We start from the raw sequence: 22,500 nt of genomic DNA on the forward strand, positions 1-22,500 counted from the left end.
TTAAAATGGGCAATTTCACAAACGTCTTCACAAATATCTATGCTTTTTAGCACCTTCTGTGTGATCAGATCTGTTCCTACACCTAGTGAGCTACTTTCTAATGGCTCCCTTCCATTGTGCACCCCACACCCCTGCCTGTGGACCTGCTGATGGGTTCATCGAGTTTAAGGGGATAAATTGCCATCTAGGTAGGCAGTACACTAGATTTTGGAACAGAGCTAATGTGTTTGTATAGATGTAGGGCATTCTGCTTCTGTGTTTGGGTGAAATGAATGGGTCATTTCTGAAATTACAGCATCTTTATGTGTCTCTCCTGTTACCCATCCCGCATTACTGTTTGCTAACACAATGGCTTTTGTCCCTGTCATGGTATTTGTATCACTCTTTGGTGTTTTCCCTCTCTCTCTCTCTCTCTCTCCCTTCATCCACCTCTTCTCTTTTTCCCTCTGCTCTTGTCCACCCTGATCTGGCTCTTTGTGGCTACTACTCTTCTTTCTCTTCCTCTTTCTCCTCCCCGTTGGCATGTTGCCTGTCGTGTGTGAACTCCAGGCTAGCGTTGGATGACGCCATTCATCACAGGCAGCTGAACATCTCCCGTTTTTCACCCAGGGTGGCAGGCGAGAACGACTTCCTCCAGACCGTCATCAACAAGGTCATCGCTGCCAAAGAGGTCAATCACAAAGGTCAAGGTAAATGTCACTGGGTCGACACACAGTCTCTTAGATCGTGTACCATTACAAATATACTTTTTATTAGTTAAATATATTCTGTATTCTTCAGTGCAAAAAAATGCTTTATTTCAACTGTAAAGTTGTCTAAAGGGCTGTTCATATCTGCACTGTCATTCAATAGTTTTTTTCCATGTAAACATGCGCTAGACTGTCGTTTTTGGATATCACAGTGTCTCGCAGTTTTTTCATTGCATCATGGACTGTTGCATTTTTAAGACATCTTGTTTGTTTAACAGTAACTAAAGACACTCAAAGCAATAACTTTTTTAGTCAAGTCGTCAATTTTATTTGTATAGCTCTTTTCACAACACACATTGTTTCAAAGCAGATTTACAGAAAATTATGCAGTAACAGAAAATGATGCCGTGATGTCTTGAAGTCCTCTTAGTTTGGTTTAAATAAATAGCGCGTTTGAAAATCATGTTAAAATGCTTAGAATGACCCTTGATAGAGCTTCATTTTTATGTAACCTGGCTGGAACATTATTTTAAATATCAGATGAATATCATCAGATTTTAACTTGGTTACAAATAACTTGCTCTTATCTGATTGCGGCTGCATTTCTCTTCTAGTGCTTTTAGATCTTAGTGCTGCCTTCGACACCATAGATCATGACATTCTCTTGGATAGGCTTGATAATTATGTTGGCATTTGTGGACAGGCATTAGCTTGGTTTAGGTCCTAGCTCTCTGACCGCTACCACTTTGTCTGTGTAAATGAGGAACTTTCCGATCAAATTGAAGTATGGAGTGCCACAGGGATCAGTTTTAGGGCCTCTGATTTTCTCCATATTATAAGGATATAATTAGTTTTCACTGTTATGCAGATGATACATTATATTCCTTCAAAACCTGATGTGTATAAAAGATATCAAAGAGTGGATGGCTTAAAATTTCCTTCTACTCAATTCTGTTAAAACAGAAGTAATAATTATTGGAACAAAATCCTAAAAAAAACAAAACAAAAACAAAAAAAAACAGCAAACAATTGAGGCTATCTAACCTTTGAAAATCTAATTTCCAATATTTATAGAACTGCATTCTTCCACCTCAGAAATATTGCCAAGTTACGACTCTGATGCTATCTTCTGATGCCGAAAAATTTATTAATGCGTTCATGACCTCAATACTAGATTATTGTAATGCATTACTTGGTGGATGTCCTGCATGTTTAATAAATAAACTGTAGTTGGTACAAAATACAGCGAGGGTGCTAACCAAGAAATAAGATCATATCAGCCCCATTTTATCCACGTTAAAATGGCTACCTGTTAAGATTCGTATACATTTTTAAATTCTGTTAATTAGCTATGCTGGATTATATTCCGAGGTTGCCAGAACCTGACAGATCCATCTCCGGTCCTGCCTAATGTCTGGATCCCACTGTGTCACTGAGTGATGATGACCAACTGCAGCATGTGACAGCCAGACCTCACTTCAGTCTACTAAGACAGCTTTCACAGATAATTAAATGTTTTAAACTCAAAGACATGGGATTCTTCATGAGCCACTGTCTGAATTACCTGCCATAAGCTTACAGCCGGACAGTGATGCTCCTCACTGAATGATAGCTATATCAACTTGATCAAAGGAGGGACAACACTCTCTTAAAGTACATAGAACATGAATTAACCTCTAACAAAAGCCTTCATTGGCCAAAATCAAAGGACACTGCATCTACGTGTATTTTCTCGTTTAAATCTTGACTTTAACACTAAAACTTATAGTTCATATTGTTTAATCATTGACCCACAACACTTAATTAGTTTACACATTTTAACCACTAATAGTTCTAAACATGAATAACTAATATTAGCATTATATTCATTCATTTTCTGTTATAGCATAATTTCATGTACAGCTGCTTTGAAACAATGCCTGTTGTGAACAGCGCTATACAAATACATTTGACTTGATGACACAGAAGAAAGTAAAACCTGGATTTATAGTCATATAAGACATTCAAATTAAGGTTATTTTCTTCTGGATTTCTCTGTAAAATCAGATGTAACCTCTCTGGTTATTTATGATCAAGGTTAATCAGTAACCGTTACAAGGGTAATAGATATTGAGTCATTAAGACTGATGAACTTAAGATTTATGACCGTGACCTGACGGTGCCAGTACAAAGCATTAAGGGTATATATATGACCTTAAAAAAATGACCTTTTCAAAACCAAAAATCAAAAATGACTCAAAATCAGTTTTTGTTGAGTTGCTGGGGTGAATTTTACAAGGAAATGTCTGATCATATTTCACCCTAAAATCACAAGAACAAAGACGAGAGAGAATATATATAATATTTATATTAATATATCATATTTGTATTCTGTGGTACAATGTAGTGTTGTCAAAAGTACCGACTTCGGTACCAAGTCGGTACTGAAATTTTAAAAATGTGACACTTTGAGCGCTGTTGAGCAGAATCGTAAACAGCTCTGATTGGCCATTGTGTTCTCGCGCTCATCGGATATGTCTGTGATTGGCTACAATGATCAACGCACGGGAGCGTTTGAGAGTACACGGAAGTGTTTGAAAGTTTTTTTTTTAAAACGTGAGTGGGAGCTTTTGAAAGCACAAGCAGCAGTCTATCAGCGGACCGGTCCTGCTTTCAAACGCTCCCGTGTGTATCTGTGCAAGCGCTGTGTGAAGAGCGTCATTGATGCATATTTACAACATGTTTTGAAGTGCTGATTATTGTAGCCAATCACAGACATATCCGATGAGCGCGAGAACACAATGGCCAATCAGAAGTGTTTACGATTCTCAACAGCGCTCAAAGTGTCACATTTTTAAAATTTCAGTACCGACTTGGTACCGAAGTCGGTACTTTTGACAACACTAGTACAATGGTAATAATAAATGTTATGTTACTGCAGTGACAATTGGGGGTAAAATATCACAATGCAAAACAAAGAAATAAAAATAATCTTAATGCATGATAAAGCAATTTATTATATTGTCTTATTTTTTTCTTTTCATTTTGAGGTGCAATATGGCCTGAATATTTCTTAACTGTTTTATGAAATGTACTCACAAAGTCTGTTCTCAGTATTTGTTCATTTCGAGTTTAAGGTGTGTGCACATACAAATGCTCTTGTGATTCACAGCTCAAATTCAATAATCTCTTTACCTTCACATCTCTTCCCGCAGTATACATTGGCAACAATTAATCTTATCCAATGTTATTCATTTTTGTGTATGACTGTTAAAGAGATTTTTAAATGAATTAAGCTGTAAGCTGTACAAATAGGAAGTAGGTATTTATGCGTGTTCCTCTTGGAATCTGTAGTCCAAATTTGCATACTGTCAGAGTTTGTTCTGCATTTAATGAAGAATGCACTTCTCCAACATAATAAAGTACATTCTTCAGGTATTCATGTGAGTGGAATGAATACAGTTCATGTGGGCAGTGTCCTGTGATGTTATGATGTAGTAATTACAACTGTGAAAATGATCAACACTTGTTTTGATAAGAGTGCGATTTAACCACAAGGAATGTCTTACTTGGTATATAACACTTACAGATGGAAAGAGCCGTCCAACTCATTGTTTCTTTATTTATTTTATATTCTCCCCAATTTGTAATGCCCAGTTCCCAATGTCCCAACGTCTCCAAGTTCACTCACCTCAATCCGGGTGGCGGAGGACGAATCTCAGATGCCTCCACGTCTGAGACCGTCAATCCTCGCATCTTATCTCGTGGCTTGTTGAACGCGTTACCACGGAGACGTAGTGCGTGTGGAGGCCCATGCTATTCTCCGCGGCAGCCATACACAGCTCACCACGTGCACCACCGGGAGCGAGAAACACACATTATAGCAACCACGAGGAGGTTACCCCTTGTGACTCTACCTTCCCTAGCAACCGGGCCAATTTGTTTTCTTAGGAGACCTGGCTGGAGTCACTCAGCACACCCTGAATTCGAACTTGTGACTCCAGGGGTCATATTCTGCGGCAGTGCTCGCTGAGCTACCCAGACCTCCCTGATCTCCTCCGTTTTTGTTTAAATTAAGAAGTTTTGAATGTGACGTCTCCTCAGCTCCAGTAGCATCATGACATAGTAAAGTTGTCACTGGATGCACACTTCAGAATCTCGACAGATGTACAAGGGTGCTTCTCACCTACTGCTTTATGAATACTGAGGATTCGGACATGCTACTACATCGACGTGCTGTGTAGCAGTGAAATATGCATTTTTTTGACGTGTGTGATTCTTGTCTATTCGTCTGGTCTTTAGGTCTGTGGGTTACACTGAAGTTGCTTCCAGGTGACATTTATCAGATCCGAAAGGATTTCCCACACCTGGTGGACCGTTCCACTGCCATAGCTCGCAAAATGGGCTTCCCGGAAATCATCATGCCAGGTAAACATTACCAGGAAAAAAAGTTGAATTGTCTTAAGAAATTCAGTGAGCTTGAGACACTAAGATGTTGTTTCTGTGTTTGTAGGTGATGTTCGGAATGACATTTACTTGACACTCGTCCAGGGGGATTTTGATAAAGGCAGTAAGACGACGCCTAAGAACGTGGAGGTCACCATGTCCGTACACGATGAAGATGGCAAGAAATTGGAGGTATGAGAGTCCGTGTGTGTGACACATGTTCAAATGAATGTTAAAGGTTCAATAAGTTCATGTTAGCTCATATAGTTTTATCCTAATATATAATTCCGGCTTTGTCCCTTTGCCAAAGTTGTGTTTACAGGAATGTACTTACAATGGTGGTTTATTGGGCAAGTCAATGCACCAGAATAAAACAAATTAAAAATACACTGTAGCGTAGTTCAATGGAAAGGAGGAGGTGAGAACCGGCTTGGCAATGTAAATAATATTTTAATGAGTAACTTAAACAAAAGACAAAAACACACACATGATGACGGACATGTCCGTAAACAATCTCTCTCTCCCGCACCACCGCCCGCAATCTGCCTTTATCAGTGAGAGAGAGAGAGGATAGAGAGGTGGAAAAAAAGAACGTACTCGCCGGATCTCTGATACACCGTCGCATGGTCCTCGATCACTCCTCCACCCTCTCAGGCAGAGGACAGCCGCTCCTTCCCGGGCAGACCGGAGTCAGACCCACGACCCCCGGCGGAAAGAACGCCCCTCCGCGTTCACGGTGACTCCTGGGGACACTCCTCCGCCCCTGGCAGCGGCCCTACTGCTCCAGGCGGTCGGGGAGTCACTTCCCTCCTCTCCTCGCGGACGGCGGTCTTCTGACGACCCCTCTGCGTTTCTGGGGGATGGCAGGGCACTCCTCTGCCCCTGGCAGCGGCTCCATCACTCCAGGTGGTTGGGGAGTCCAGTCCCCACTCCCCGGCGGATGGCAGCGGCGCTCCCCCGGGTGGACAGCAGTGTCGAGGACTCCGCGACGGGCATCCCTCCTCCTTCCCGGATTTCGGCACCAGTGTAATGTAGTTCAATGGAAAGGAGGCGGCAAGAACCGGCTTGGCAATGCAAATAAGAGTAACTTAAACAAAAGACAAACACACACACATGACGGACATGTCCGTAAACAATCTCTCTCTCCCGCACCATCCTCCGCAATCTGCCTTTATCCCTCTCTGAGGCTTAATTAGCCTGATAAGGGACCAGGTGTGTATAATCATGACCCGGCCCCGCCCTCCGCCCTGCCACATACACTATTTCAAAAGTAAAGCAAAACGTACATTATATATGTGTTAACACAAGACTTGTTTTGTCCAATCTTAAAACTTAAATAATTAATGTGATTTTACTGAATAATTCATGGAAGTGCTAAACAAAATGACTATCTTTAGTGCCCCATAGACATCCATTCTAACTGTGTTACTGATGATTTTTTTATATTGTTTTGTTGTTGTCTGTTCTTTCCCTTCTTTCCACTCTTGCTTGTTGCTTTTAACTGCCCACGTGTGTACACACACACACACACACACACACACACACACACACACACACACACACACACACACACACACACACTCTGTCTATGTCTGCCCTCAGGCTGTTGGGTTACTGGTCCCTTATTGCTCATAATTGGTGCCTGTCAATTTTAGAATGTGTGTTTGTGGGGTTTTGACAGGCCAGCTGAGAGATTCTCACTGTTTACGAGGGTAAGAAATGAACAAAAGAAAACATGCAGGGTATTTTGTCCCTCAGAACATATGGGCTCCTCATGGTCTCCAGAATGAAAGATAAAGTGTCCCCTTTAATGTTTAATACGGCACCTCTCATCTGATTTAGCTTCTGAACTCTGACTGGACATCAGATTTAATTGCAATATGTGCTTTAGATCATTGTCAGATCATGTCGGGATAACATGGATCATCAGGTTTACCACATACTTTTGGAGTCTGACAGCATGTACCATTTCAATGCAACTTGGTATTTTATTGTATTTTCACTGATTCTTGAGATAAGGGACAAACAGATATGATCATAATGGGCTATGAGTTACCATGTTGAAGCTGTGACCACAGAGATTTAATCATTGTTCAAAATATGAAAAATGTAAAACTAACTTGTGTCCTACTGTTGCATCCAGTGTGAGCAGGAAGTGGGAGAGGGGTCCTCCGACCATGACATTGTCAGATTTATTCCTGATTAAAAATAAAAAACGACCACAAAATATGATGGAGTTGATTCAAAATGAGGACACAATTTTGATAGAAGTTTACTTTGTGTATTGTTTGATATCTTACAGATCCTTACCTTTCATATTAATACATTTGTTTCCGTTTTAAACACTTTGTCTGACAGTTTAACATCGTGACCTCTTGCTGAGGACAGGTTAAATTACACGTGCTTGCAAGTGAAGAGAATGTATTAAAAACACATTTCCTTTACTTTGAACTTTTCCAGTATTTGTATTATTATGGATTTCTTAATTTTTAAAAATAAAGTTAACTTTTGCATGCAAGTTATGTTTTGTCCCTTATCTCAAGTATCAGTGTTTTATTTTATTAGATTTTTTTTATTTTATTTTAACCTTTATTTAACCAGATAGGTCCCATTTTACCATAGAGACCTGGCCAAGAAAGGCTGCAACCAGGTCTAGACAGTTATACTACAGAAATACTACAGAAATACATAATAACAACATGCTAAATCATAATGACTTACACCAGTTACAGTGTAGAGATTCTAACTAGATTGAACCCTGTAAGGGGGGTTTAGATGGGCAAGGAGGATTGAGAAACGGCTTAACAATATTTAATTAAATAAAAAGACACACACAAAAAAATACACGGCAGCTGCCAGTAATTCTCTCTCTCTCGAACTGTCGTCACCGGCCGCCTTTATCCCTCTCACGCCCCATCAGGCCGATTGGGCACCGGGCGTGCATTATTCCAGCCCGGCCCCGCCCTCCTCCGCTCTACAAACTGTTATGCTATAATTTCTTATGGATTTAATTGTTTTAAACGAGAAAAAAATGGAAATATACATATGTTTCACTAGTTGTATCGCACTCTTATGGTTTATTTCACTGGTCAGCAAGAATTCTTAATGTAAAAGTAATGAGTTAATGCTTTGGGAAGAGCTGTTCTTTAGTAATTCGATGTTTCCTCTCAGTTTTGGTTTTTCAGGGTTCAAGTTCTTCTCATTTGGCACCAATTTACATTTACATTTATGCATTTGGCAGACGCTTACAGTGCACTTATTACAGGGACAATCCCCCCGGAGCAACCTGGAGTTAAGTGCCTTACTCAAGGACACAATGGTGGTGGCTGTGGGGATTGAACCAGTGATCTTCTGATTACCAGTTTACCAGTTATGTGGTTTAGACTACTACACCACCACCAATTGAATTTTAGTTTAACCAAATGTTTGAAGCAGTCCTAAATGTAGTTTAATTTAAGATTTACCTGTCTAAAAGCTGTTTTATAGTTCATTGTGCAGTTCAAAAGTTTGACTATTGTACAATATAATATACTCTGATTACCAGCAAATTTCTAAATATGGTTTTCTTCTCTTCTGTCCAGAGCGTGATCTTCCCTGGTGCCGGTGATGACGGCATTCTGGAGTACAAATCGGTCATATACTACCAGGTCAAACAGCCACGCTGGTTTGAAACCTTCAAGGTGAATGTCACTGCCTTAGGGCGCTTGCAAACTAAAGATAACTCTGACAAAGCTTTAATGAAAGTTTAATGCATTTAAGTTTGAAATTGTGGAGGCGACACTCTAGATGTGGGATTAAATATTTAAAATCCGAAGGGAGAACATGGAGGTTTTAACAAAGGCCAATGAAGTTCAGCGTTAAGTTCACAAAGATTACGGCCTGCTTTAATTCCATTTGATCTATATTTATGGCTTTTTTATATTCAAGACCTTTTAAAGTGTTGTTCACGTCCAAGTCTGGCACTTTTAAGGTCATCGTATGTATGTGGGATTGATCTCGTTTTTGGCATTTTCTCCTTTGCAGGTCGCAATTCCGATTGAAGATGTCAACCGGAGTCATCTTCGCTTCACCTTCAAACACAGATCATCTCAAGATTGTGAGTTCCAACACACCAAAGCACATGGTCTAACCAGCATTGGCAGCATGTGGCATTCCTCTATTAGATCTGAATCTGGACTGGGCAATGGGGTTGGGAGATGGAGGTTTGTGTTTGAAGATAGAAGTTAAAGCCTGTTCGCTACCGATGTAAAACGAGGAATCGAAACAGATCTCTAAAGGACATGGATTAAGATATTAAGGTTGAGGTTAGGGGTTGGAATAGTGATTTAAGTAATGTACAGCCGTGGCCAAAAGTATTGACCGTGACATACATTTTGTGTTAAGTTTTCTGCTTCAGTTGTTGTGGTGTTGATTCACATTGTATCTAGATTATTGTGCAGAGTGATCAGATGCATTTTAAATAATTGCAAAAAGCTTTATTGGCCAAAATTTTTTTTATCACAAAATCCCAAATTCCACAGTTTTTTTTGCCCTGGCACAAAATGACCAGCTAACATAATTTCTCTAATCATATCAGCAGCAACTGGGAAAGTGTGAACGAGTACTAGTCAGGTGAAATCACTCTATCATTCTGATTGGATTATAAGAGCAGACTGATTGATATAAAAGGAGGGAAGAAGTGCTTCCAATCATTGTGTTCTTGTTCGCAATGGTTACCTCTAGAGATAGACGTGCAGCCATCATCGCTTTGCATAAAAATGGCCTCATATGCAAGGAAATTGCTGCAAAGAATATTAAACCTGAAAGAACCATTTACAGGATCATCAAGAACTTCAAGGAGAGAGGTGCAACTGCAGTGAAGAAGGCTTTAGGACGTCCCAGAGTGTCCAGCAAGCGCCAGGACAGTCTCCTCCTGAGAAGTGGAGTGGTGGTGGCGTAGTGGGCTAAAGCACATAACTGTTAATCAGAACTGTTCAGAAGGTCGCTGGTTCGATCCCCATGGCCGCCACCATTGTGTCCTTGAGTAAGGCACTTAACTCCAGGTTGCTCCGGGGGGGTTGTCCCTGTAATAAGGGCACTGTAAGTCGCTTTGTATAAAAGCGTCTGCCAAATGCATAAATGTAAATGTAAATGTAAAGTCCGCTACGGAATTGTATCACCACCAGTGCAGAGCTCAATATTGGCAGCAGGTTGGTGTGAGCGCATCTGCACGCACAGTGAGGCGAAGACTTTTGGACAATGGCCTGGTGTTAAGAAGGGCGAAGAAGCCACTTCTCTCCAAGAAAAACATCAAGGACAGACTGAAATTCTGCAGGACGTACAAGGATTGGACAGCAGAAGACTGGTGCAAAGTTATTTTCTCTGATGAAGCCCCCTTCCGACTGTTTGGGACATCTGGAAATTCCATAGTCTGGAGAAGAAAAGGTGAACTCTACCATGAGTCCTGTGTCGTACCAACAGTGAAGCATCCTAAGGCCATTCGTGTGTGTGGTTGCTTTTCATCCCAGGGAGTGGGCCCGCTCACAATCCTGCCCAAAAACACTGCCATGAATAAAGAATGGTATTGAAATGTCCTGCAAGAGCAACTTCTCCCAACGATCCAGGAGCAATTTGGTGATGATCCGTGCATTTTGCAGTATGATGGAGCCCAATGTCACAAAGTTACCTGATAGCCAAAATAAATTGGAAACCAAATTTTAAATTGGTTTTTAATTTCTCTTTATTGAAGCGTGCAGCCTACCTTATGCATCAGCAACATGTAAGCGTCAAAGGCAAAAACATATTCCAGAATGTCCAAATCTGTCAAAGGAATATTTTTGATTCAAAACAAGTTAAGCTTTGTTGACAGCATTTTTGACAATGTTTATTATTTCATATTAACTCATTGCTCTTTAAAAAACGAAAAAAAAAAAACAAACAAAAAAAAACAATCTGGGTTGCAGTGAGGTGCTTACAATGGAAGTGAATAGGGGCCAATATGTAAACTTTAACATACTCACTGTATAGCCACAAGACATAAAAAATATGTCCGTTAACACTATTTTAGTGTGATGAAATCACACACTAACTTGTGTGAAGTTATAGCCAATTTATGTTGCCTTGGCAACATAATGCCATAAACCCTAAAACGTCCATAAAAACGTCAATTTAAGTAAATTTACAGCTCAAATTATTCACTAATTTTAACAGAAGAATTAATGAAAGTGCTTTTATAAAATTACAAGTTTCACATTTCTGCCTTTTTTAAACCCTCCAAAAATTGGCCCCATTCACTTTCATTGAAAGTGACTCACTGTAACCTTGATTTATGCTTTGTTTTAAATAAAAGGAGGGGCGAGTCAAAATGCATTTTTGTGGTCATCAACATTATGCCGCAAATGCTGTTGACGGAGCTTAACTTATAATGAACCAGTAATATTCCTTTATTATAGCTAAACTTGAATATCCAACATGACAAAATATCAGTAAATAATAGAAAAACATACAGTAGTTAATATAAAATCTGTACATTTACTGTGCAGTAACAACTTCAGTCAATTATCCTGTAAGTTGATGCATTCACGTGCACATGACTAGTTGGGCGGTCGTCAAGGTGATCCTTGCAGCGCTAGTGGCACTTTAAATCTCTGGCATTGTTATTTATGGCCGTTAAGCATCATGTGGCGACTCTTTAAAAACCTGTCTCTTTATTGTTTATGGGGCTAATGAGATCACTTTTGATTAAGTCATTTGTCTCTGAATGAGTTTGCAGAATGAATCTCAAATCATGCAGCTTTTTGAGGAGAGGTGTGCTATTCATTTTCTAACCAGTGAGATTTACAACTTTTGCCAGGCAGCTATAAAACAGGCACAAAAGGGAGGACCTGTGCCATATTTAGAGATCAGAATAGTATAGACTCTGGGATGGGCTCTTTTGACTTGGACCAGTAAACAGCAACACCTTACACCCTGGCAACCTCCCAGAATACCTTAACAATCCTTTAGCAATGCCCTGGAAATCATCCACAACACTCTAGAATCGTGGTGACTCAAATGTAAAGTCTAGTTTAATGATTTATTGAGCAGTTCTTAAGATACTTTCCAGCTCAGGGAGTGTCTGCAAACATCTTGGCAGTGATGTAATAATGAGAAATGTGAGTGTGTATAAAAAGCCTGGACGGGTGTTTATGGGCCAAGAGGCGCCTGGCGTACAGCTGCGGTTATCACACTTAGCAGTGCATGTGCAAACTTGTCCTGCCGGCCGCACCATTCCATCTGTTCACCACATATTGTCGCGACAGCGCCAGGTTGAGAGAGGCGGGGTGGGGTGTTGTTGCTGGGTGCTGGTTGCCAAGCACTGGGTGGAGGATGTAAAAACAATCATTTAGCACCAGCACACAATCTGGAGCAAATAAACGTCCTGTCTGCTAATCCCAGTACAGACACTAACTGTAAAACCGGCCTTATTTCTCTTCATATTCTGGAATTCTCAGCATATTTATTATCTGTGAGTGCTGAAATATCACCACACCAAACAAGATGTCTGTTTTATTTGCAGATCGGTCTCACTTTAGCATAATTAATAAGGATTTATTTGAATAAATCTGCGCAAATGAACATGATTCCAAAAGAGAGAAGTAACTTTATGCCTTTCAGGGATTTTTTTTAGGCATTTCAATAAATGGTAAATGGTCTGCACTTATATAGCACTTTTGTATTAACCTTAGAAGTGCTTTACACTGTGTCCCAATCACCCATCCTCACTCACATTCACACACCAATGGTGGCAGAGCTGCCATGTAAGGTGCTAGCCTGCCATTTGGAGCAACTCTGGGTTCAGTGTCTTGCCCAAGGACACTTCGGCATGTGGAGCCGTGTGGGCCAGGATTCGAACCACCAACCCTGCGATTGGTAGCCGACCCGCTCTACCATCTGAGGCTTCAGTTCACATAGAAATTCAGTTCAAACTGAGTTCAGTTCACTTTAAATGTTGGATTACCATTTCTGAGTCATCCGAGCTTTAAAATACCAGCAAAAATAAAAAAGTCTGATTCAACTCCGATTCAGTTCACTTTATTTTAAATTTAGTGCATTAAGATTTCCAGGGTCATTCGAGGTTTAAAATGCCAGAATTAAATTCTGATTCATTTTGGATTTTCACCAGCATTGAATTCAGTTTTGTGATTTTGATGATCCATCCACCTCCGGTTTGCGTTTGAGTTCTCTTGGTGTTTATTCCGCAAAAATTACCATCTCAATCCTCATTATCCAGCTTATTACAAGACTGCTTACCAAATAAACGAATAAATGGGCATGAAACATTGATATGCATTGAAGATATGTAATTATGTGAGAAGAAATAAACCGCTGAACAGCTGAAATCAACCTCCGTCGGAGATCTGTTGATGTTTATTTAGTAATAATTACCTTCTGACTTCTCATTATTTAGCTCATTAAAAGACTAGTTGCCAAATAAATAAATAAACGCACATGAAACATTTATTAAAATTAAAATTATTATATTAGCTTGCTTGTAGAGATTGCACAGTCATCCAAAAATCTGGAAAAATGGCGCTCAAATACCTGGATGACCGGTCTGATACGTGGATGTGCAGTTGTTACAGAGAAATATCAGACCACTAGATGGCGCCATTGACAACTCTGAATGGAGAAGTCCAGAGAGCCATGCAATAAGACCTTATAATGCAGCCTTGCTAATGATATTTCCACCGTGTAGACATTTGTTTATGTGTGTGTTGGTGGTAGTATGTGTTGCTATATTTCTTCATGAATTGTCTGACTCAGAAGGATATGCAGTATAACAACTCTGATATGAGGCCAGTGTGATTTCTCTTAGAAACTTCTGTTATTAGAAAGAGTATAAATCCAATGGTTTTCTGAAAAGTGTAAAAATTACAACCTCTCTTTTAAATTGACTTCAAATCAATTCAGTTAATTGGATTTCAGCCTTAGGTCTTGGACAGGCGCGAACTGCAGTGAGTGCTGCACTCGTGCATCATCATTAGAGTTTAATGTGATCTCATGTTACGATAAATGAGATCAGACGACTATTCGACAATTTACATTTTTGTCGACTAATTGTTTCAGCCCTCTTTCATATGTAATTGAGTTCAGATTCTGTTTAGTTCAGAAATAACACACATTGGCATTGGACATTAAAAACCAAAGAAAGACATGGTTTAGATGTCATAGCTTTGAATAAATATTTCTATTAATATATATACAATGGTTTCTTTGCAGGCAAGGATAAATCAGAGAAGAACTTTGCTTTGTCGTTTGTCAAGCTGATGAGATATGACGGCACAACACTGAGAGATGGGGAGCACGATCTCATCGTATATAAGGTAAAACACACCCACCCACAAAAGAGGGATGCGAGCTGTGTACTGATGCTGCTTGTTCTCGTTTGTCTTTTTGTTTAACCTTTGACCCCACATCACAATATAATCATTACACAATTAATCTGTCCACATGCTCATCTCTTCATATCTGCATATTAAGTTGCTTCATTAATGCAGAACGTCACCTGGTCAAGTCATTATTGAGCTATGCAAATTAACCCACATACAGTACTGTGAGCAAAGTCAAAACTTTAATGCTGATTTGGATTTCGTGTTAATGCCTTTTTAAAGAGTTGCACAAAAAGCATGAAAATCCAAAGTGTCCAAGTGTTGTTTTTGGATTTGCAGGCCGATGCCAAGAAATTGGAGGACTCGTCCCTGTATCTGAACTTGGCCGCCAGCAAACCAGAGATGGAAGAGAAGAGTCTTTCATCAGGGAAGAACACGCAGAATCTCGGGAGCTTCACCATCAGCAAAGACTCGTTCCAGATCTCTACGTTGGTGTGCTCCACTAAACTCACACAGAACGGTGAGACACACACAGTCTGAGGCAATAAGACTAATAACATGAACTAAGAATGTAAATGAGAATGAAAGAAAGAATGACAAATTTAAAGCAGTGGTTCTCTGTGTTCAGGGTAGTCTGATCTGATTTTTGAGGGTGAGGGCATGGTCACACAACCTGTCCATGTTGGCATCTACCTAATATGGCTAGCTTCAACCATGTGATGGATGATTTTGCACCAAAATACCATTGTGAAACGAGTTTGATTGGACATATTGCCTTTGTTGGCTGCAAACAAACATTCAGCTTGACCACTGTAGTCATTTTTACAAACCAGTTAATATGACGGCAGATACATTTATAGGTTGAAGTGACTGAGTCGGTTTTTTTTAGCACACTGTCAATAAGATTATGCTAAATAAATGAACATGTCAGCATCTGGTCAGATAGAAATGTTCCAAATGCCACTTGCGTCAGATACACGTGTCTGTCTGACTGCAGCAGGTTCACTGACAGGCATCAATACAGAGTAACCAAGTGAAGGCGAAATCTACCGTTACGGCATTGATGTATGGAGTCACTGCAGGGAGTCATGCACATCGCTAGTTCTGCAACTGCACGGATGAAGACAAATGGAAGAAGGTGGAAAGGAGTGAAAACATCAATAGAAATAAAAGGAAGGAAAAAAAAAAAACCTAAACCCAGTTGGAGCCTTGTTTAGCGGCTAGTTGAAAAATCAAAAGTACACTCAGTTATTTATTTTATAAGTAATATTAGAATAGCATTTTTGAAAATTATTTTGTAACGGGTAAATGATGGGCAAGGATGAGGCGGGAACGGGCTGAACAGTAAACAAAGTTTAATTACAAAATCAACATAAAACAAACATAACCAGACAAACATGCTACGCGGCCTTGTGTCTCTCTCTCTCTCTCTCTCTCTCTCTCTCATCTTCGGCTGCCCCTCGTCTCCGGCCATGTTCCATAATGGCCCGGCCACGCCCTCCTCCTCATCACAGAAATGCACTCAAACAAGATTCTGATTTCATTCAGATCATACTCGATCTCTAAGGATTTTGTTTCTTTTCTTTTTGGAACGTCTGAAATCCTTGTAAATCGTAAAAATCAAGATAGTGTAAAAAAAAAAAAAAATCACATTTTGGAAAACAATTTCTGGTGCATGTCCTGAAAAATTCTCATTACTAGAAATCCGAGAAGATAATTTTGTAATTTTGTAAAGTAATTTATATTGAACTTTACGTCAACATTTGGTAGAGGCTCATTAAATAAAACTCATTACCAAAACACACAGACCAAATTTTCATCTTTTGATTATTTACTCTATGTGTGTGTGTGTGTGTGTGTGTGTGTGTGTGTGTGTGTGTGTGTGTGTGTGTGTCTCTGTTCACACACAGTTTAAGTCAGAAGATTACATACACTTAGGTTGAAGCCATTAAAAAAAATTTTTAAACTCAGATTTAATATTAGCAAACTAAGTCGTATAGGACATCTACTTCGTGCATGACAAAAATATATTTTCCAACAATTTTCAGACAGATTGTTTTAATATTTACGACAACTTTTTAGCTTTTAAAAAATTAGCCAATTAGCTTCTGATAGGAAGTGTACTGAAGTGGAGGTGTACCTGTTGATGTATTTTAAGGTCTACCTTCAAACTCAGTGCCTCTTTGCTTGACTTCATGGTTTCCCAAATAATCTAAAGAAATCAAGGAGCACGCAGCCATCATATCTCTCAAGAAGAAGACACATTCTGTCTCCTAGAGATTAGCATAGTTTGGTGCGAAGAGTGCAAATCAATCCCAGAACAACAGCAAAGGACCTTGTGAAGATGCTGGAGGAATCAGGTAGATAAGTATGTACATCCACACACTTTTAAAACTACGTCTAATGGTTTATCTGAAGATAAATGACCAGAATTGGCATTTGGTCATTTGTAAAATATTCCTTGTATGTCTAAACTCTCAATGGAATAGTTCACCCCAAAATTAAAATCCTCTCATCATTTACACACCCTCATGCCATCCCAGATGTGTATGTATTTCTTTCTTCTGCTGAAGACAAATTAAGAATTTTTGAAGAATATTTCGGCTGTCTAGGCCCATAAAATGCAAGTGATTGGTGACTCTGTTCCACAAAGCACAAAAGCAGCTTAAAATCACAGTCGAGACTGGATTGGCAAGATGTACAGTGAAAACAAAAGTTACATTTTGGTCTGTTCTCACCCAAAACCGATTGGATCGCTTCAGAAGATATGGATTAAACCACTGAAGTCTTACATTTATTCTGACTGTGTTATTTGGAGCTTTAAAGTTTTGGTCACCATTCACTTGCATTTTATGGACCTACAAATTTTAGATATTCTTCTAAAAATCATCTTTTTTATGCATTTTATATTTGTGCATGAGTTGAGCTAAATATGCTAAATGTATGCTTCAGTTGTGCTAGATTAATGCTGATTTGACAAGCTTTTGGAACGTAATTACAGCAACCAGTTTTGGAGATTTTTGTGTTTCTGCATTCAATTAAAGTACATAATTGTACTTGAATGCCTATTGGCTACATAGTCAATATGTCCCCCTGCATGCTGAAAAATACACGTTTTCAGTTGTCGTTTGTAATATCGTACAGCTTTGTGCCAAAAACAGCGGCGTGTCCATCATGCAAATGAGACACTCAAAACCGAAGCTAGCAAAACACTTCATTCTGTCCAGAATGCCAAGATGTTTTCTGCTTTCATTTGAAAGCTCCCTTGCTAGATGAAGACGCAAACAGCGTGAAACATTGATATGTTTTTCACTTTGCAGCATGTGCGATCTGAGAGGTTTAAAGGCCATCTTTGTCCCTGCTGGATGACAGCATAATTCCTCACACATACCGTGTTACAGAGCCGTCCGTGCCTGTGAATTGATTAGCAAGGTGCTATCAACCTGCGTGACTATTACCGTGTGGTTTTACATGACCCCAGGGCAGTTTAGACAGCATTTTAATGAAGACTTTTGTCAAAACAACTCTAGTCGCTGTCCGTTAGCAAGGTAACAATGACTGTAATGAGGACGCTAAGGATTTATAAGGCCGAGTTCTACAAACTGCAGAAGACATTAGCATATACACGCAGGGTTTTTATTGCTAGCGTAGGCCACAGAAGCTGTTTTTGCCTTTGCGGTCTTGTCCTTCAATGCCAAGTGTGCTTACTAAGAAAATAATGTGTCAAAAAGTGTGAAATACGGGCTCTAGCACAATTAAACACTCATTAGCATATTGAGCAGAGGAACCCCGCTGATATTCCACACAAACGGTTTCAGGTGTCTGTGTTCTGCGTCTGCGTCGCAGGTAGAAATCAATGCGAACTGCAGGAGTTTTGACTGTTCACTGTGTCAATTTGTGACTCAAGTGTTTGCCTGTAAATGCATTTGTGAATAGTGTCTTTTATTTGTATACTTTACTGCTGGGGCATTTTCTCTGAGAAGGCTAAAAGTTCAGATGAGAATATAGTTGACAGTACAAAAAAAAAAATTATATATATATATATATATATTTGTTTTATCAGTCGTTTTAGGTTTTACAGCGTTACGTCGTCATGGCAACAAAGTTGTAAAATGAGAATACACAGAAAATGTTAGTAAATGATTTTCTCTCACTAAAATCACGATAACCCTTTGGCATATGTAACGGGAGCCAGCTGGTTAGATAGCTGTGCAGTGTTTAAACCTAGCGACTGACGCTAGAGGCTGTAGCCTTTAGCCTCCTTGTTAGAGCACCCGCCTCCCACGCCGGAGACCTAGGTTCGAGTCCCGAACGGAGCGGGTTGAACAAGAGCATCACATTGGTGCCGTGGACCGGATGGGAGTGAGGTTTAGGGGGTGAGTGTAACGGAGCCAGCTGGTAGATATGGGTGCAGTGTTTAAACCTCACTCTCCTGACCTCAGGTGCACTAGCGACTGACGCTAGAGGCTGTAGCCTTTAGCCTCCTTGTTAGAGCACCCGCCTCCCACGCCGGAGACCTAGGTTCGAGTCCCGAACGGAGCGGGTTGAACAAGAGCATCACATTGGTGCCGTGACCCGGATGGGAGTGAGGTTTAGGGGGGTGAGTGTAACGGGAGCCAGCTGGTAGATATGGGTGCAGTGTTTAAACCTCACTCTCCTGACCTCAGGTGCACTAGCGACTGACGCTAGAGGCTGTAGCCTTTAGCCTCCTTGTTAGAGCACCCGTCTCCCACGCCGGAGACCTAGGTTCGAGTCCCGTATGGAGCGGGTTGAACAAGAGCGTCACACATATATACATTTAAAACTGTAAAATTATATATAAATTATATTTTAATGTTTATGTTTGCTTTTTATTTGAAAGAAAACAAGGGACGAGTTTAAATGGGTTTATATTTGTGGTAAACGTCATTATGCCACAAATGCTGTCATTTGAGCAACTCGTATTGAACTCTGAATATTTCATTAAACAACTCTCACTCACTTTCATTCACATCCATATCAAAATTACCTTGAAATGGTGATCTGTGTGTGAGCTGGCATTTAGTGACCACTTTTGGTTTTTAAACTGGACAAAAATAGAAAGAGGAGATATTGCCACCTAATTTCAGAAATCCACAGGCACTGTTTTTCAAAGTAGGTCTCTGCCGAACAAGAATGGGTGTTTCCCAATCTGTTGGTGTTTTCAAAGCGGGTTGGGCTTTTTTCAGCTATCCAATGAAAGTAGGGGGACTCCCAATGTGGTAATTTGTGGGCATTTCCAAACCAGGGGCGCTTCTGAACTAACCATTGAAAGTAGGGGATGTCAATGCTGTAGACAAATTGCACAAAGCGGTTGAAAAATGCCCATTGATTGGGTAACGCCAATTTTGTTCTGCAGTGAGGCATGTATTTTGCTTATAAATGTTTTCAATTAAATTTCCTCCCACTGTGCATCAAAAAGGTAAACCCTCTCTCAACCAGTAATGAAGAGGAATGATTCGTTTTTAAAGAAGAATGACGGTGCAGACTGTATCTCTCCCTCTCTCGCCTCGTCTTCCTCAGATTTTCTCTAAAAATGTCTCTTTATTAAAACCCGCAGGCTGGAGTTTTAAATATTGGAATATTTAACTCTCTGAACATCTCACCCAAACAGCCACACATCTTGCTGATGTGACGTGATGATGTGAAATGTCACCCATCTCTTGCTTCCAAATGAAATCCTCTTCACATTTTAGTATGGGGTCTTGAGCGGCATTGCATCTTAACTAAGTGTTATATTTTTGTTGTTAAGCCTTATGATTAGCAAACCTGCTAAACGAGCTTTAAATCAGTGTGGCAGGGTGGAGGGCGGGGCCGGGTTGTGATTATACACACCCGGTCCCTTATCAGGCTAATTAAGCCTTCGAGAGGGATAAAGGCCGATGACAGACGGTGGTGCGACAAGAGAGAGATAGTTTACGGACATGTCCATCATGTGTGTGTGTTTGTCTTTTTAAGTTTATCATTAAAACTATTATTTATATTGACAAGCCAGTTCTCGCTGCCTCCTTTCCATTGACTGCTTTACACTGGTGCAGAAATCCGGGAAGGAGGAGGGATGCCGTAGTAGAGTTCTCGCCACTATCGTCCACCCCAACGGAGCAGCCGCGGCCATCTGCCGGTGGATGAGGAGCCCGGCCGCCTGGAAGAGGACGATGGCCGCCGACCACGAGGGGAGAAGGGGCTCCTAACCGACCGCCTGGAGCTTTCAGGGCCACTGCCAGGGGCGGAGGAGTCACCTACCAGCCGCTGAAAAGCGGCGGGGTCTAAGACCACCGACCGTGAGCGAGGAGGGGCTCGCTGCCCACCGCCTGTAGCGGGAGAACCGCTGCCAGGGGCGGGGGAGACCCCTTCTGTTCCCTGTTGTGATTATACACAACCGGTCCCTTATCAAGCTAATTAAGCTTCCGAGAGGGATAAAGGCCGATGACAAACGGTGGTGCGACGAGAGAGAGATCGTTTACGGACATGTCCGTCATGTATGTGTGTTTTTCTTTTCAGTTTATCATTAAAACTATTATTTATATCGTCAAGCCAGTTCTCACCTCCTCTCCATTTACTGCTTTACAATCAGTATCTGCAACTTTAAGGGAAAATTATACTTGGTTTTTTCCGTGTGCCGCTTTGTCTCGCTCAGTCTGTGCATACTGTCCACTTGCAGCACAGTTTTTCTAGACAAACTGGTAGTTTGCACCTTTGCATGTCGTCTGCACATGTGGCAGGAGTTGACTGCTATAGTAGTATCACAAAGCTTGTTCTGTTGAGATCAGTACCTGAGACGGAAGGATTCTGTAGCCTTTCTTTGCATCACACTCCATTTCCCCATCTGTTGGCAGGGTGTCTTCCACAAAATCTATCGGGTCAGATTATTTCGCCGTGTGATGTTTCATTAAACAAAAATGCATGGATGTTTAATTTATTTGAGCTGGTCGTTGTAATTTAGTTTCTTTTTTATTTTAGTTTACACTTTTTGTTTGAATCATCTGTTTTGTTGTTTATTAGTTTAAATTAATTAGTTTGTTTCACTTGTTATTTCGTAATTTGCACAATTGTATTTTGTTTTAAAAATGTTTTGAATCAGTTGTTTTCGTCTTAGGTTGTTATTGTATACGAAAGCGATTGTCTATTTTTGTTGTTTATTATTTATTTTAGTTCGTTTTTCAACCACTCTTTTTAGTTTTGTTTCTTTTTTCAATTTTATTTCAGTTTGCAAAAATGTTTTGAGATCATTTGTTATTATTTTATACAAAAATGGGAATTTATTTTGTTTATTAATTTATTTTAGATCATTTTTCAACCACTTTTAGTATTGTTTCAGTTGTTTTTCTTTTAATTTGCATTATTTTATTACTGTTAAGAATGTATTTCTTTTTTTTTTAAATCAGTTGTTTATGTGTTAGGTTATTATTGGATACAAAAATGATTATATATTTTGGTGGTTTATTTTAATCTAGTTCGTTTTTCAACTACTCTTTTTAGTTTTTTTTCTCTTGTTTTACAAAACTGTTTTGAAATCAATTGTTTTTGTCTGAGATTATTATTTTAGTTAGGCCAGGCCAATTAATGGGCTGATATTTGTCTCATTTGAGAGTATCACATTGACCGACAGCTGTACTGTAACTGCTCGGACGATTTCCAGAACTCGATTTATAGCTTTCTAAACATAGAGTACAAATTTAATAATTTAAATATTTTGAAGCCAAATTTTGTATAAGTAGTGTAAAATTGTAATCGTCCATTGCAAATCACTGTCTTTGATCATAGTAGATGCCACATTTAATTTCATGAAATCTAAAATAAGCCTGTGAGAAGGACAGAAGGACAGTCTGATCATTACAGTGGACGATTCTTCCACAGATATCCAATCGACTGCGATCTAAACTGGTTGTTTGTTGGACTTACAGTATGACATTGAATGGACTGTACCACAATCGTCATTTCTATTTTTATTCCTACCTACAGTATTTTTCGCCGATCAAAATCTATTGGTCTGTGTGTATATGTCAATGTGTCTCTTT

General features: G+C 39.9%; 1 protein-coding gene across 1 annotated transcript in view; it reads left to right on the forward strand.

Annotated features, from left to right (window-relative positions):
- Positions 1-22,500, forward strand: part of dock1 (dedicator of cytokinesis 1) — a 308,833-nt gene that overhangs the window by 58,372 nt on the left and 227,961 nt on the right. The window contains exons 12-18 of the mRNA XM_052112963.1: positions 610-689; positions 4,971-5,096; positions 5,182-5,306; positions 8,696-8,794; positions 9,138-9,210; positions 14,355-14,458; positions 14,804-14,984. Of these exons, the coding sequence (XP_051968923.1) occupies positions 610-689; positions 4,971-5,096; positions 5,182-5,306; positions 8,696-8,794; positions 9,138-9,210; positions 14,355-14,458; positions 14,804-14,984 (788 nt within the window). The remainder of the gene's footprint in view (positions 1-609; positions 690-4,970; positions 5,097-5,181; positions 5,307-8,695; positions 8,795-9,137; positions 9,211-14,354; positions 14,459-14,803; positions 14,985-22,500) is intronic.

This window comes from Xyrauchen texanus, chromosome 40 (genome assembly GCF_025860055.1).
Source record: "Xyrauchen texanus isolate HMW12.3.18 chromosome 40, RBS_HiC_50CHRs, whole genome shotgun sequence".
Classification (NCBI taxonomy): Eukaryota; Metazoa; Chordata; class Actinopteri; order Cypriniformes; family Catostomidae; genus Xyrauchen; species Xyrauchen texanus.